A 15,720-nucleotide genomic window follows, 5' to 3' on the forward strand; every position below is an offset into this window, starting at 1 on the left:
GCAGACTGCACTGCGGGCAGCAAAGAACCGCAGAGTGCACCCAATCCACACAATCCCGCTTTGCGTTTCTTCGTCTCATTAATCAGGTTTGGCTCCAAACAAATTATTTTACCCAAACACACAAGCACTGTATACTAAGTGAGTACAAAGCTGCCAACAAACTCAGTCCCAGAGGGAAGGCCAGAAGGCTAAAATTCCAGAAAGTAACAAGTGCTGTCTGTCACCACCGTCAATAGCTGACTGTGTGACCCAACCAACTTGACCGGAGTACTAATTTATTTATTTTTGCATTAAAAAAGCAAAATTTTTGCTGATTTTCTCTTCCTTCCCTATTCATTTAATCTTTACTAAGAGCTTTTTGCTATAGCCATTAATATCATGAAGCTTCTGGTCTTTTAAAGAAATATACTATTCTTTGCTGAAAACAATGTTTTCGGACAATTCAAAAAGGAACAGAGAAACAAAGTGGAGATGAAACAAGCCTGTTTTTTTTTCTTCCCTGGCACAGGATGAAACTGCATTTACAGTTTGCCTCTGCATTTTGCTCCCTCTTCTGCTGTCCCAGCATCTCTTTCTTCTCCCTGCTAATACTTACCTCAAACCACTCTCAAGCCCTCTGTCACTCACTCTCGCTCTCTCCCTCGCTTCCATCTCTGTTGTTGACAATCTGATTTCCAACATCGGCCTGCTCCTCTTGCACTGCAAAAATATCCATCTTCATAGGTCATGTAGCATTTTACTGAGTTGAAGATGGCAAATTCTCCAAATAGGGTGAGAGAATCTCCCCTTATTTGAAGATTTCTCCTTTGTTTTGAATAAACAAGATTGTATTGCTCGTTATTAGACTACGCCTTATGAAGATAGATATTGGATCAGAATATGTTTGAAAGTTTTATTTTCCTCTTTGTATTGTTTGCTAATGGTTTGCCGTTGTTACAGATCATGTCAATGGACATTGCACTAGCCCCACCTCCCAGCCCTGCTCGGCGGGGAAGCCTCGTGTCCCGATGGGTCCCGACTCGGGGCCACGGCTTACTCGCAGAGGGCCCGGCCGACCGCCCTTCAGAAAGGCCCAGTCCGCTGCTTGCATGGAGATCTCTTTGCCTGTGTCCCACACTGAAGGTGTGTGCACGTCTTCCCAACTCCCATTCCTAATTCCTCTATAACATACCATCCCTTTCCATCAACTTGCATGCCATCCTCTAACCCAGTAGGCCTTATACATAGTTAACACAAGGCAAGCGTATGCTAATGCAAGATGGCAGCGTGAAAGGCTGAATGATGCTTTAGTTGCCAGCAGCGAATACTGCAGGGCAACATTTTTTAAATAATTTTCATATTTTGTAATTTAACAAACAATTTAAAAACAACTTATAGAGCTAATTGTAGCTTTGTTGGCTAGCTAGCAAAATATGCCAGCAACTGTTTGTTTGAGAAATTATTTTGTGGCAAGTTTGCCACTGTTATTAAACTGTGTTTGTGTTCAATGAAAACACATTTTGTTAATATCCTCCAAAAACAAATTGTTATGCCAAATTATTGTTATATGAATATGAATGTAAAGTTTGAATGTAGAAGCAATGGTGTCACACAAAGGTAACTGGTGATCAGTGAATATCACTGCTGCATGTTAGGAGCATCATCAACACTTTCTTTATCTGTATTTGTTTAGCATTCTTTGCATTTAGCTCTTTAAACATGAAGCTGCTTGCATTAGCATCACCTTACAGAATTTGGACTTCAGGTTCTGCTTCCCTTGAATGCAAGAAACTGCCCTTGCATTGTGTCCCCTAACAGTGTTGCTTGTTTCGACCATGTCCCAGGCCTGAGGGTTATTGCAATAGTAAGTGTTTATTTTTTCTTGAAAATGTCAATTATTTCACATTTAAAGAAGCCCTGATGATAGCAGTGAATTCCATACCATTTTTCCCCATTCAAGTAAAATGTTCTGCCTATTTTTCTGTAATATTTCTTAGTTTCCTCATAAATAGATCCTGGGTGTTTTTGTTTGTCGAAGACAAGGTTAAAAGGCACACATGAGATTTATGAAGTGTGGCCGCACCTAAAATGTCTCATTATCCACAAAGGTTTGAGCTGAGGGACGCATTTCATCAGTCTATGTTTAGTTGACGTGTTTGTGAGTATATATAGTTTATTTATATTACAACTACCAGAAGATCCATGTTTTAATGAGTGTGTGTTTGTGTGTGTAAGCTGCCTTTGTGTGTGCTACAAAGGATATGTGAGCATGTGTGTGTGTAAAAATGTGTCTGCGTTTATGTGTGTGCGATGTCAACAGATTCAGTATTCATTGGCCCACCTGTTTGTCTGAATCAAACCAAACATACTCTGAAGGCTTTGATAAAACATCATCCTCTTTTTCAACTTGTTATACATTGGCCCATCCTTGAAGATTTAATTACTTACCGTATACTTATGTCTTTAAAACCAAGTGCATTCTCCAACTCAGACAAAGATGATACGTACCACTCTTTCATCTTAACGGAGCTCCTGACATTATCTTGTCATGCTGGACATTTTCATGGCTCTCTCTTGCACTCAGAACACAGTATTTTCTTTAAGTGGAAAAAGCCACTGCGAAAACTCAAAGGCGCGTGGCGTGTTCGTGAGCGGAACTTTGCTGCACTTTAAGTATTTACAGTAAATCACGTTGCTGGGGGATTTTCAGTGGGTGGTGGCAATAAAAGTGAGGATGGCAGATGCTGGCCAAAGAGACTGCAGGTTTAGGAAGGGGTTAATCCATAAAATATGACAGAGATGATGATTGGGCCCTGGAGGCAGAGAAGCAGTTAAGCACTACACTGCTCTAATTCTAAGTGTGGATAGTGATAATTTATTTTGCCGCCTTAGGCAACAGATTGTCACACAGAATATTGTGAGAAAAATGTCCATGTACTTCAGTCAAAGTCTTCATGATCATTAAATTATACAAACCGCTAGCCACAACATAGCGCTGACTTCTTAACACACCACCAGCACTGCATTGCCTTCACATAGTGCTGATGCATCATAAATATATAAACTTCTGTCACCAAGGAGAGGACAGTGGCCCAGCAGGTTACTCACTCATGGGCCAGTCTGTATTTGCTTTTAGTCGGGGCTCTGTCAGATTAACATAAAGTCTCTTGTCAGGACACCACAGTGCTAATCTCTCCATAGGACACTTAACACTGTGACAGCTCCCAAAATGTCACCGTGACTGTAGCCACCTCTGCACGCACATTCAGGCACAAACGTAGCATGCAATGTCTGCAAATCTTGGTTGTTGAGAGTAATTTTCCTAAATAATGCACTGGATAGATGCAGCTGCTACTTGTTGTGGCACAGCTGACCTTTCTACATCAATTGTGCGATTAGGGTTCACAATGCCTTCTTAATTGACCATATTATACAACAGTGACCTAGAGCCGAGAGGGAAGCAGTTTTTCATTCAAATGGATAAGCTAAATGTTTTATTAAAGCCACTGCCTGTACTGTATCTACTTTATCTAACCAAACCGATGCCAACTATATTAAAAGTTATTTTCCACAATTGATTGAATGCATCTTAAAGCTCTGAAGATAACCATAAGAAACTGTTTGATCATTTAACATGAAATGTGTGCAATCTGTTATACTGCCAGATAGAGAAGGATGTTCTCTGCAAGGCCACGAGGCTTAGTCATTATGTCTACTGTGCTGAATCCTAACCATAACTACCTAACCAGGCTGTGTTAGCATGTTGGCGTGAGAGTAATTAATGTGGCCGTGTAGATACGTCTGATTTGGTCAACATGGGCATGTCCAATGAATGCTCTTCCATAACTTATAAAAAAGAGTGTCAGAAATTCACCAGTAACAAAAAAGTTGTAATAACCAAAGCTTAACTTCTCTGTATTACTTAGTCATAGTTTAGCCATCTCAACACACCCAATACAGTAAACATTTCCCCAATCTGGACACACTACCTTCTGAAACTTGATAACACATTATGTTGTGTTTACTGATCATGCCTCCATATTGTGGTGTGGAACAAATATTTGACCTGCTACGTAGCCTACCACTTACAGAACAACAGTGAAGATATTATTGTACGATAACATGATGCTGTGTCTTGATTCAATCTTTATACAATGTTTTGATTGTTCTGAGTCAGAAGTATGCTATAGATGAATATTTTCCTATTGCAGCCCCCTTGTCTGGTCGCATCTATCACTAGAAACTTTGTTGAGGTCAAATGAAATTAAACTCACTTAGTATGTATAAAAACAATAAATAAGTTGAAAACCTGAGAATATCCTTTTAGTCTGCAGTGTTTATTATGCATGAACAGTTGCTTTTCTCAGTAGACTGACGCCTATTCTCTGGCTCTTGCATAGCTTTGGCACTGTTGTTTATCAGCTGCACTGGGTTACCACGGTGAAGAACCAGCAGGATCACTGGAATAATTAAAGGTCAACAAGCGGTGCAAAGAGATGAGGCCGATGTTAATGAGGCCTGCATGCCAGGCGAGAAGACGGAGGAGGGAAATGGCAAGGGGAGCCAGACTCAATGTAATGTAAACATCCATACCTGCCATCCCGGTTAGGCAGCACACCTATTAAATATTAAAGACAGAATGTTATGATACTGTTAGGTTTGCCTAAGGGAATGGTCGAACATTGGCAGTGGTTAGGGAAGAGGGAAACCCTTAAGACAGAGAGCCGGTGATGTTATCAGTTGCTTTATTTGTTTATAGAGATGAGTTGTTGTGGCCACACAGTGAAACCCTTAACAAATGTATCACCCACGTATTACAGAATCCCATAAAATCGTCAAATTCCCTTGTAAAAGAGACATTAATAGAATATATTTTACTGCACCATAGCACCGAGCTGAAGTGACTCAGTGACCACCTGGTCAGATGCTAATTAGGCTTTTAAAAGACACTCCAGTCCACACCCACACATACAGTTACTACGGCTATGTTTGACTGCACACTAGAAATTACATTCCGAAGCAGTGGGCCTGCTTTTGTATGGCTTTGTGATTAAAATGTCCATGCTGGTACCCTGCAATATTTTTTGTAGCCTATTTTAATTGTTAAAATATTTCATTTTAATCAAAGATTTCTTCATTCTCAACGAAGCGCACAATTAAAATCTGATACGACCTGGTACAAAACTTTGTACACAGTCATTGGTGTTATACATACAGTAGAAAGTGTTGTCTCCAGGTTTCTGTCCTTGTCTCTGCGTGCTGGGTGTGGGTGTATGTGCATGTACCACTGTATAAATCTGGCACTTTGTCTGTCTCACCATTTCAGATTGTCTGCGTTCCCTTATCCCCGCCTGCCTCTAGCTCCCTGTGAGGGGCCCCTCAGGGGTCCCTGTGTCCTGTCAGAGTACCACTGTGCCTGACTTTCATTAGCCAGCACCCCACAGGCTCTGTCACACGGCGTAAACACGCCCGGGTGTCACTCGGAAAAAACTGAGCTGCTGCTATATACCCAGGCTCATGGTGAAAGGGCTATTTTCCCTTTGTGGCTGCCAGTTCCAGCATCGTACAGCAGTGTTGCCACAATACCAGAATTTTGAAAATAAAATAATCCAAACTTTATAGATGATCTGCACCTTTCGTTTCATGCAGGGGTTTGCGTGTCTGTTTTTGCATTGAATTATCTCTGAATTTGACTCCTTGGACCAGTTTTTGTTAACTGGGATCCACTCCAAACAATGTTTGCCCTTGCAGCAGTGACACATAAAAAAGCAGTATCAAAACTTTGGTTGTCGGGCAGCCGTGCTGTACGGTACTTATTTACAGTCCACACAGGCTGGACTGCATGTAGGTATCAGTTATTCATCAATTTAGAAGCATATAAACCTGCTCCTCTTGCCAGCAGTGTTAAATTGAGCAGATTATGGTTTTAGGGAGAAGATGGATAAGCAAGTTGAAGTTGTGTGGCCACCAGAGAAAACGTAGATGATCTGCCTCTTTTTCAGTAACACCCTCTTTCTCTGTCTCTGTATATATTTGAAGCAATCTCTCCAATCTTTCTCTCTCTCTCCCTTTCTGTCATTTTCCGGTACTGCTGTTGTCCGTCCCGTCTGTTTACTTGTTTCTTTGGGGTATGGCCGGGTGTGGTGGTCTGTTTGTATTGGGTCCATGTTGTGGGTTCACTAGTAGGTTATGCGTCCAGGAGAGCAATGCTTCAGCAGTTTCACGGAGTCACAATGTACTCCCATGACGAGCACCACAGCACCGCCTCCTACGGCTGGAGCGACAGAGGTAAGGGCACTTCCACCGCAAAAAAAACATCAACTGCTGTCAGTCAGTCAGTCTGTCAATCCGTCCTGTGGCCCTGTCTCGTCGTAAACATGATTAGAAGTGCTTGCTCTTTTCCAGTAGTGTAGGAGTGGGGTGATGCCATCTTTCTTCAACAGTTCATTGTATATCCCTCCATTTCAACCCTTTACAGAGTTCGGTTTTTCATGATGCTTTGAAATGTATCTAAAAATTATGAATACATTGAACATCTGATAAAAGTGTTTGCCAGGCTGAGCTTCCATCTGTAGTTGTTCTTACATAAAGTCTGCACTCTGTGTAACATTAAGGCAGGGAATGCAGTATGGCACATTGCCCAGCTCTGAATAATTCAGAAATGCCGCAATACAGAAATACTTTTATGATGGAGGCTGCAAGTACACAATGGAGGACCTGCACACGTATAGCACTCAAACAGAGTCCAAGGAGTTTTCTGCGTTCGGTGCAGCTGCCAGTGTGTGTGTATGTGTGGGCATAGTGCATTCTGTTGTGTGTGTGTGTGTGTGTGCTGCAATAGGTACAAAACATGCAGTGTATCTAAGTGTGTCACAAGGCTGCTGAATAGAATTTCATCAGTGAGTAAAAACAGTGCACTCTAAATATACAAAGACAGAAGTGTGTGTGTGTGTGCACATGCTCGTGCGTGCAGGGTTTGGTGTGAAACTATGTTTGTGTCCAGTTGTCCCTTTGTGATGATTTTGCTTCTCAGTGTATCACACCATTCCAGTGGGTTTTTCTGTTTCCAGTGCTTTGCATTGTATACAACCTGCAGACATATCATAAGTGACCTTAAGAATATTTATCGCTGCGGTCCTTATAGCACTCTCCCTCTCCTTATTGTGTACTTTTGTCTTTTTTGAACTGCTTGTCCTCTCATACCGCCATTCTTTCTTCTTTGTCCACCACATTGCTGTTCCCTTCCACGACTTCCCTCAACTCCACTCTTTCTCTCTTTTTCTCTCTCGCTCTCCTTTCTTATGCCATCGCTTCCCGTCTCTACCCCATTGTTTTTGTGCCGCATCTCTGTGTTTGGGCGGCGGCTGCTAATACAGAGAGCCGTGAAAACTCCTTCAGCCGTTCACGTAGCTCCAGTGTGTCCAGCATCGACCGGGACACCAAAGAGGCCATCACCACGCTGCAGTTTGGAGAATCCTACGGGCGCAAGAGTGTGGCCCTACCCACCCCGTGTCTGTGGGTGGGCACCAGCTTAGGCATGGCCCTGCTCATCCCAATGTCCATCCCCACCGAGCAGGAGGAGAGGATGGAGGAACCGGTGACTATTGGCCCAAGCAGTAAGTATCAATGAGGCTCGGACAGGGAAAGATAAGGTTCTCACCTTGGCCATAGTTCTGCTGTGCTTAGATTTGTAATAATCTGGCTAGACCGCTACAACCTTTTACCTTTTGAATGCGTGTTATGTATTTGCGGCAATGTTGTCACTGTGGTCAGATCCAAAACAATGTTCAAAAGAAAAAAAACTGTTGTATTATTAGATCAGGTTTGTTTTAATAAAAGCTATTGAAAGGCTTAAAACGGCAGAAATTTTTGCAACAAAATCAGGACAAGGACACATTAAATTGAAAGCCGAGAAGGAAGACATTTATAATGCAAAATACAGTTTTTATATATCAATGCCATGAATATTTCAATCTCACCATCATTTTGAAACTGTTCACTCATCATTAGCGAGCCATTCACACGTCCAATGGTATTGCATTTTCAATTCACAGTACATCTTTTTTATTGAATTTTTTCTTTCGCACCTGTGGCTATGAAGCTGTGATGAATGGTTTGACGCTCCACAAGGACAGACAAAAAAGAAGACTTTTGAGTATTTTTGAATGTGCTGCAGCGCTGCTCCTGCCAGCCATGTCTTTCTACATAGAGTATAATACCCATTAATATGAAAATGTTTCATTTCATTTTATGATCCTTTTCAATTCATTAATATTGAGTATTAACAGAAATCTGTGCGCCTAATTAGAAAAAAGAAAAAAAATGCATATATGCTTGTGGGATGAGCGGATGACACACCAGAAATGTTAAAACTGTAGTGTCTGTTGCTAGTATAATGTCGCTGCCCCCACCCCCTCCCCCTCCCCCTCCCCCTGAAAAAAAAACAGGTGGCAGCAAATGCGCTGCAGATGAAGGTTTTTTTCTCCTGGTGTTACTATGTCTTTTTTTTGTTGTTTTTTTACTGGAACCAGCTGGAGTAAAGATGTTATTAAATAATAATATAAGCTACACTCATTCATCACAAGACATTTGAGTACAGAAACAGTAGCTTTCATCTCAATTCCACTTTTGTGTTTGACACAAAACAATCACTTTGGCATACAGCAAAATGCGATTGAGTTGATGCATTGCAAAGCTTTTAAAATGAGTCACTACACCAGACATGAAGTGCACTGCGTAAGAGTTGAGCTTTCAAATGCTGAGCAGCATTTGAAAGCTCAACTCTTGCTGTGCCTTACTCACACTCAGAGAACTTTGATGAGCATTTGCAATGCATGATCTTGCTTTACTTGCTTTTGTTCTCAAGGACGAGGATAGCTTTTGCAATCCCATCGTGTTTGCGCTCTGACTAAACCAAAATTAGCAACTCATGTATGCGTTGCCAGTCCAGACCCTGTTGTTTGAGGAAAAAAGTACTCGGTCGGTCTACTCTGGGTGAAAACATCAATAGAGCCAGAAGTCTAGGCCTTTGAAGCAGCAGTTATTCTCTTTAGACTTAAGGTACAAGAAGCAAGCTTATTTCTGGAAGGTCACAAATTCAGTTCCAAGGAAAAAATTGGTGAACAGTGGGGCAAGTACTGTTGAACTCTCCCTGTGTCTTTTCAAAGTCTTACTGTGGACCCCCCTGCGGAAAGCGGATCGTTTCTTATTCAGTAAATGTGTGTACTATTGTATGTGTGCAGTTGCTTGGATAGATTTTTTTTTCTCCCCATTTACTCTATTTTTTTGTATTCAGCGTCTTCTTTAGTTCATGGCAATATCCCATAGCTTTGGAAATTAGATTTTTAGACTGAATGCCTTCCCTTTTTACCTTTTTGATGACTCTATCCGAACACTTCCAGGCACGGTTCTGACCCTGAAAGGCTCGGTGTTGCGCTTCAGCTTCTTGGACTGCCTGGGCGGCCTCATTCAGAGCCCCTACGAGGTGTGGCGGGACCTGAATGCCCCCGAAGACCCCGATCGACCGCGGAGACGCAAGCTGGTCAACTTTTCCCCGTCGTCCTCTCAGGACACCTACGGAGAGGGACATCTGGCCGTGGTGTGCAGTGAGAGGCAGGCCAAAGTGTTGCTGATGCCCTCGCAGTCCGTCCTCTTTGTCCACAACATCACAGAGTCCTCCTTTGTACTGCGAGCGGATGTGGTGTCGGTGAGCAACAGTGTGTGCCTGGCCTGCTTCTGTGCTAACGGACACGTCATGACACTCAGGTATTATTACCTCAAGCATCTGTTTTCAAGTTGCACATTTTGAACTTGTTCCTTTCTTTTGTCTGTCTTATTACATCTTTGTGTTAATGGTGGAGATTCTGGAGAACGTTCGTTGTCAAAATCAATTAATATAAATATGGTCATGTTAATACACAGCCTAGGCTCTGTAAGCGGGTATGTACACAAAGGGTTTGTCAACAAAGCAGGGCCAACCGTTGCTAGCAAAATGCCCGTTTACGGGGAAAAGGCTGTGTATTAACATTAGATTTTTTTTTCGGCGCACACACAGTACTTATAGATAGCGGATTGTGAGGAGATATTCACACATTTTGTCAAAAAGTGATTTTAATAACAATAGTACTTCAGTATCGCCGACTCCACCTTGAAGTCTGTGCATGACATTAAACAAAACCTGGTGTTTAACCTGAAATGACCTATCGCAGTTTGCTGTGTTTTTTTCTGCTGCCAACATTTTGGTTTAGACTTAGGGCTACACAATTAATTGTATAATAATTGAGATCACAGCTTTGGCCTTAACACTTAATTAAACTTAGTTGCAATATTGACACTTTGCATTAAGAGTGCCTGATTCATACAATGAAGTGATTTCCCCTGGTAAAGTTTACATTGTGATTTAATTATAGATATTATATCTAAACTCACTGTGAGTCATCCTACCGACAGGTCATTTTGAACCCGGAGGTACAGTTTTTGTCATATCTCACCGGTGCTTTACTCTATAATTCCAATGTTTCTTGACTTCAATGTGACCCCAATGACCTCATATAATTGTTTTCTGATTCCCTTTTAATGAGTTATTTTTAAAAATACAAATCAGTCATTTTAAAGGAGGCGATGTTTGCTCCTCCTGTCACATGACAGTATGAACTGAGCATAACATGAACCACATCTGAACACCATAAATTGTACGTTATGTACAAATAGGAAGTCTTTATTTGATTTACATTCATTCAGTCTCTATATTGACGGGCTCATACTGGGACTAGGGTCGTTCTCTACTTTTGCTTTGAAAAAAACATACAATTAAGACATTTTGGTACGTATGAACAATGGCGGGTTAATTATTATTATATATTAGGGTCAAAATGAGTCTGGATGATCTCAAAATATAAATATGATACAAATAATGTTTACTTAAATAATTTAAAACTAAATTAAACCAGATTAAAACAAGGGTAAAAAAGTTCTTCAGCGGATTGTACTAGGGCTCAAAGCTGCAATTTGCATTAAAGTGTATATCCATCAAATACAATATGCACATTAAACATTTCTTAAAATAAAAAAATATATATATTTTTTTAATCAGATGACATTCATTACACAGCTAATAAGGTTTTGAGAAGGAAACAGTTTAAATGTTGCGATGATGGTTGTTTCTTTCACTACTTTATGCCTAGGGTCACTAGTAGGGACCCTGTCGGTAGTCCATGTATGTAAAATAGGTTGGTAGGATGAAGGTAAACTGGTCTCTGTCTCTCAGTCTGGCAACAGGCAAGAATGTTTTTTGTGCAGAAAAAAAGTCCTGTTTTCTTTTGTATCTGACATTTAAGAATATAATTTAATCTCATCGTATTTGTCCAATTTGAGGAAGTGTTATTTATACAGGTAATATGTACATGGCAAGGTTAAAGTCATATTTTCACACCGAATGAATTACTTTTTGGACAAAACATTGAGATGAGATTCATTCTGATAATTATATTTCTTTAGGGGTGTTGCTGAAATGTCTCTGATGTGCTTGGTTTACTCGGTGGCTTACAGTTTTTATCATATACAGTAGATGTTTCCTGGTGTCTACCTTATCTTTTATTCTTCTCTCTCCGCTCACAGTTTGCCCAGTCTGAGGCCGCTGATGGATGTCAATTACCTGCCTATGACAGACATGCGCATTGCACGAACTTTTTGCTTCACCAACGGCGGGCAGGCACTCTATCTTAGCTCTCCGACAGAGATCCAAAGAATCACATACAGCCAGGAGATGTGTGACAACCTGCAGGTCAGCGCTGCAGTCTGAGTGTGGGCATGCTCCATATCTGTCCTTCCATTTATCTGTCAATCCTATCTTAACTAAAAACCTGTTTATGTCAGCCTGTGTAACAGTCTCTGTCAGTGAGATGCAACATCGGTTTAAGGCAAGGTATCCATGGATGTATGATTTACACGTTAAGACGGGTGCAATTTTGCTTGACTGACCATTTGTGTCATCTCACATTTTTTTGTTCGGAGCTCAAAAACAGTACTGGCGCAGTAAATAAGCAGGTCCCATTGTTACGCCTTCGGACAGAGGACATAGATGTGAAATGTTACACTTGTCATATGTTGTCTGTACGCCACTGGGTTGATTGTGTGTGTGTGTGTGTGTGTGTGTGTGTGTGTGTGTGTGTGTGTGTGTGTGTGTGTGTGTGTGTGTGTGTGTGTGTGTGTGTGTGTGCACAGGCGGCACATTCATATTCAAAGTGTGTGTCTATTCTTAAGAGCCATCATTGCACTGATAACCTTCATAAGTGGAGCTTGTGACATGATGCTGCCATAGTGCCACCTACAGGCAGCAGTATTTACTCACATAGTAGTCTGGTTCTCCCCACTCCTTAGGGAAAGAAACGTCAGCATGTTGACAACTTACAGTAAGAACAACATTATCATGCAATGAAATGTATGTGTACCATGGCATGTTTTAAATAGCTGGAACAAAGGCAATGTGTGATCACCAGAAATCTGCAATACATCTCTGGTGCTTAATTGGAAAGAATTGTTATATAAAAAGCAATTGATTGCTAATATTTTTTTCTTCAATTTTCATTGATTTCAGGAGATGCTTGGAGAGCTGTTTATACCGATAGAAACACCAGAAGCCCAGAACAGAGGCTTTCTAAAGGGCTTCTTTGGAGGAAATTCCAATAACTTCGACCGAGAGGAGCTCTGTGCGTGTTTTGTCTTTTTTTCTTTTTCTCTGAATGAAAGGTTTCATTCTAGGGTGTACTAAATAAATGTGGAGACAGTGACCCTGTAGAACGCTTTTCATTCAAATCAGTGAATATTTCCCCACGATTCGCTACCATCCGTACTGTACGCTGAAAAGAAATCCAGTGTTAATACACAGCCTAGGTTCTGTAAAGGGGTACGTAAACAAATAGTGTGTTAACAAAGGGGCTCATGGTAGCTAGCAACATGCCCGTTGCAGTGTTAATACAGAGCCTAGGCTTTGTATTAACACTGCATTTTTTTTGCTTTTTCAGCGAACACAGTACACCGTACGGACAGGTAGTGGATCGTGATCGGATTTTCAGTGATTTTGACAACAGCATTCTCTAGAAGCTCTGACTCCACCTTTAATTCATACTTAGAAGAAACTGGACAACTAGCAAAGGGCTAGAAATGCATAATTTCCCAAATACGTATTCACCCAGAATGTTAATTATTATCTCTATATTCCTCCCATCCTTTCCTCTTTCAACCCGATGTTGTGGACAGTTGGCGAGGCATCAGCTGGCAAGGCTTCCCGCGGTCTGGCCCAGCACATCCCCGGGCAGGCGGGGATGGAGGGCATGAAGGTGGCAGCCAGCGGAGTGGTGGGAGACCTGGCGCGGGCTCGCATCGCTCTGGACGAGAGAGGGGAAAGGCTGGGCGAACTGGAGGACCGAACCGTCCTGATGATGACCAGCGCCGAAACCTTCTCCAAACACGCTCACGAGGTAAAAACAAGTGTTCAAAAATCACAAGAAAAATGTTAAGTCACTAAAGTCTTTTATAATGGAAGTTGATTTTTTTGTTTTTTGTTTTAAATGTTTAATAAAAACATGAATTATTTTTAGCTGATGTTAGCTTTGGAAATATATTACAGAATGTGTTTCTTTTAAGTTACATTATTGCCTCATATGAAGTAAGTAATTATGTGAAAATTCAGTTCAATTTTCACCGTGATGTCGTCTGTTTATTTTTTCAAAAACACTACAGCTTCACCCTTTTTAAAAATGTGCTGTTATTCCAAAGAAATCGGCTCTGTGAAGCAGTGATGACTTGCTATGCCTCGACATCAACAGTATGTGACCTTTTGTCTTCACAGCTGATGCTAAAGTGCAAGGACAAGAAGTGGTACCAGTTCTAATTGTAGGACAGTGGGCTAAGGCCGCACCTTGGACTGCTGGGAAGTTTATGCCGGGAACAGGGCGCAAACAGAGGAGAGACTCAATAGTGACTGGCTATGTGTACGGAGCTGTCACAATGTTGAAGGACGTCGACGGGCTAGTTCTTGTCTTAACACGTTGTGATGTGGACAGAAAGAGAACGGTGGAATTAAGATGACTGTAGATGGAACTGGAAATATCCGACTCTCACAGTGTGTGAATGCGTGTGTGTGTGCTTGCATGAGTGTGTGTGTGTGTGTGTGTGTGTGTGTGTGTGTGTGTGTGTGTGTGGTTGGATTTTCTGGACCTCACTGTATAGATACTCAAAAGTTAAGAAACCAACAAGAAATGCATGAAACAAAAATGGATGACTATTAAAAAAATATCCAACTGCCATATTAAAATGCAGCATGCTACTTTAACAGGAGATACAAAAATAAAAAAAGTTTTATTTAATGATGTAAGCCAACAACAAAGACTATGGAAAACTTTATATTTTTTGAAATATTGACAAAATTCTATATATAAAAAGGGAAATGTATACCTGCATTGCTATTACGCCAAAACTTGTGTTTCCTTCCCTATTTTTTCCTTTTTAATTTTGATTCATTCCTCAGTCTCAGTATACATTACTTTCCACAATACAGAGAACACATATTTAGCTTTCTCTACACACTTAGTATAATGCTATGTTCTTACCAATTACTCTGGGCTGCACCGTGCAAACACAAATCAGTAGTATTCACACTTACCTCTGCACAGTCTACTCACACTAGTTTGCTTTCACTTTTTGGCTGCTGCTGCTACTTACAAAAGCATTAAAAGATGATGAGGAACATCTCAGTCCCCAACTACAGTTGTATAAAAGGAAAGAACAGATTGGTGTGAGACGAAATGTATTCTGCACACTGTGCATTTACTAGTATGAACCTATATGCTATTCTCGTGCCATAAAAACAAGATGAGTGAATCCACTTGTACACTAACAACAAAGAGCTAATATGTGGTAGTCATCAATTGTTTCCTGTTTGATCTGAACAGAGAGGACATAGTACTTTGTTACTTTGAGTTGGCCATAGAGGGCATTTATCAAAATCAAATAAGTCACTTTTCTTTATAAAAGGAAAGATATTATACGATTGTTGATTTTTTCAGTTGTCACTGGTTCACCATTTGAGTCTTTAGCTGCCTTTTGTCAGTTGTACAAGTGAGCCATGAGGTTGTGTGTGTGTGTTTGACAGAGAGAGAGAGATAGAGAGAGAGAGAGACAAAGAGTGCCACAAATGTTAAACAATTCCTTTGGTTTCTCTACCAAAGCAATTAAAAAATGAATGACACCCTCCCATCTCTCTCCACCTCAGCCTTTTAAAAGTTGTGGTTTCTGCGTCGTCATAATCACAAAACGATACTTTGGATGGTTGTCGCTGTCTTTGTGACGTGGGTACAAAGAGGAGATGGAAACGCCTCCGTTAAGACGACCACTGACTCCCTTGTGGGTTGTCCATCAGTGAATGGTTCAGGAGATGTGACAGTATTTCTTTCAGTGATGTTCCGATGTGAGTTGGTGATGAAAAATGTACACGTGTAAAACATTTTGCGACGATTTCAGCTGAAGGCAAAATATGTTTTTGTTTTATTTTGTTTAATATTGTTCTAGATGACTATGATATTCTCTTGTCGCAGTCCTATATTTGATGGTAATGGCCTCTCAACTGAAGGCTCTTGTATGTTAAAAACAACAAATGTTTCATGATACCTGGTTGTGTATCATATTGTGATTGTGTTGTACATGTCAATGGGTAGCCACATGACACGGGCATACAGCATTAAC

The 15,720-nt window shown here is 40.9% G+C and overlaps 1 protein-coding gene across 1 annotated transcript in view; it reads left to right on the plus strand.

Moving 5' to 3' along the window:
• The window catches only part of stxbp5l (syntaxin binding protein 5L), a gene marked incomplete at both ends in the record, with an annotated part of 139,581 nt that extends 125,711 nt beyond the window's left edge, over positions 1–13,870 (plus strand). Inside the window, 8 exons of the mRNA XM_080038200.1 lie at positions 940–1,122; positions 6,163–6,267; positions 7,356–7,595; positions 9,381–9,744; positions 11,596–11,761; positions 12,575–12,686; positions 13,237–13,457; positions 13,829–13,870. Coding sequence (XP_079894326.1) covers positions 940–1,122; positions 6,163–6,267; positions 7,356–7,595; positions 9,381–9,744; positions 11,596–11,761; positions 12,575–12,686; positions 13,237–13,457; positions 13,829–13,870 — 1,433 coding nt within the window. The remainder of the gene's footprint in view (positions 1–939; positions 1,123–6,162; positions 6,268–7,355; positions 7,596–9,380; positions 9,745–11,595; positions 11,762–12,574; positions 12,687–13,236; positions 13,458–13,828) is intronic.
• Positions 13,871–15,720: the final 1,850 nt, after the last annotated feature.

Source organism: Ammodytes marinus (assembly GCF_949987685.1).
Source record: "Ammodytes marinus genome assembly, chromosome: 12".
NCBI lineage: Eukaryota > Metazoa > Chordata > Actinopteri > Uranoscopiformes > Ammodytidae > Ammodytes > Ammodytes marinus.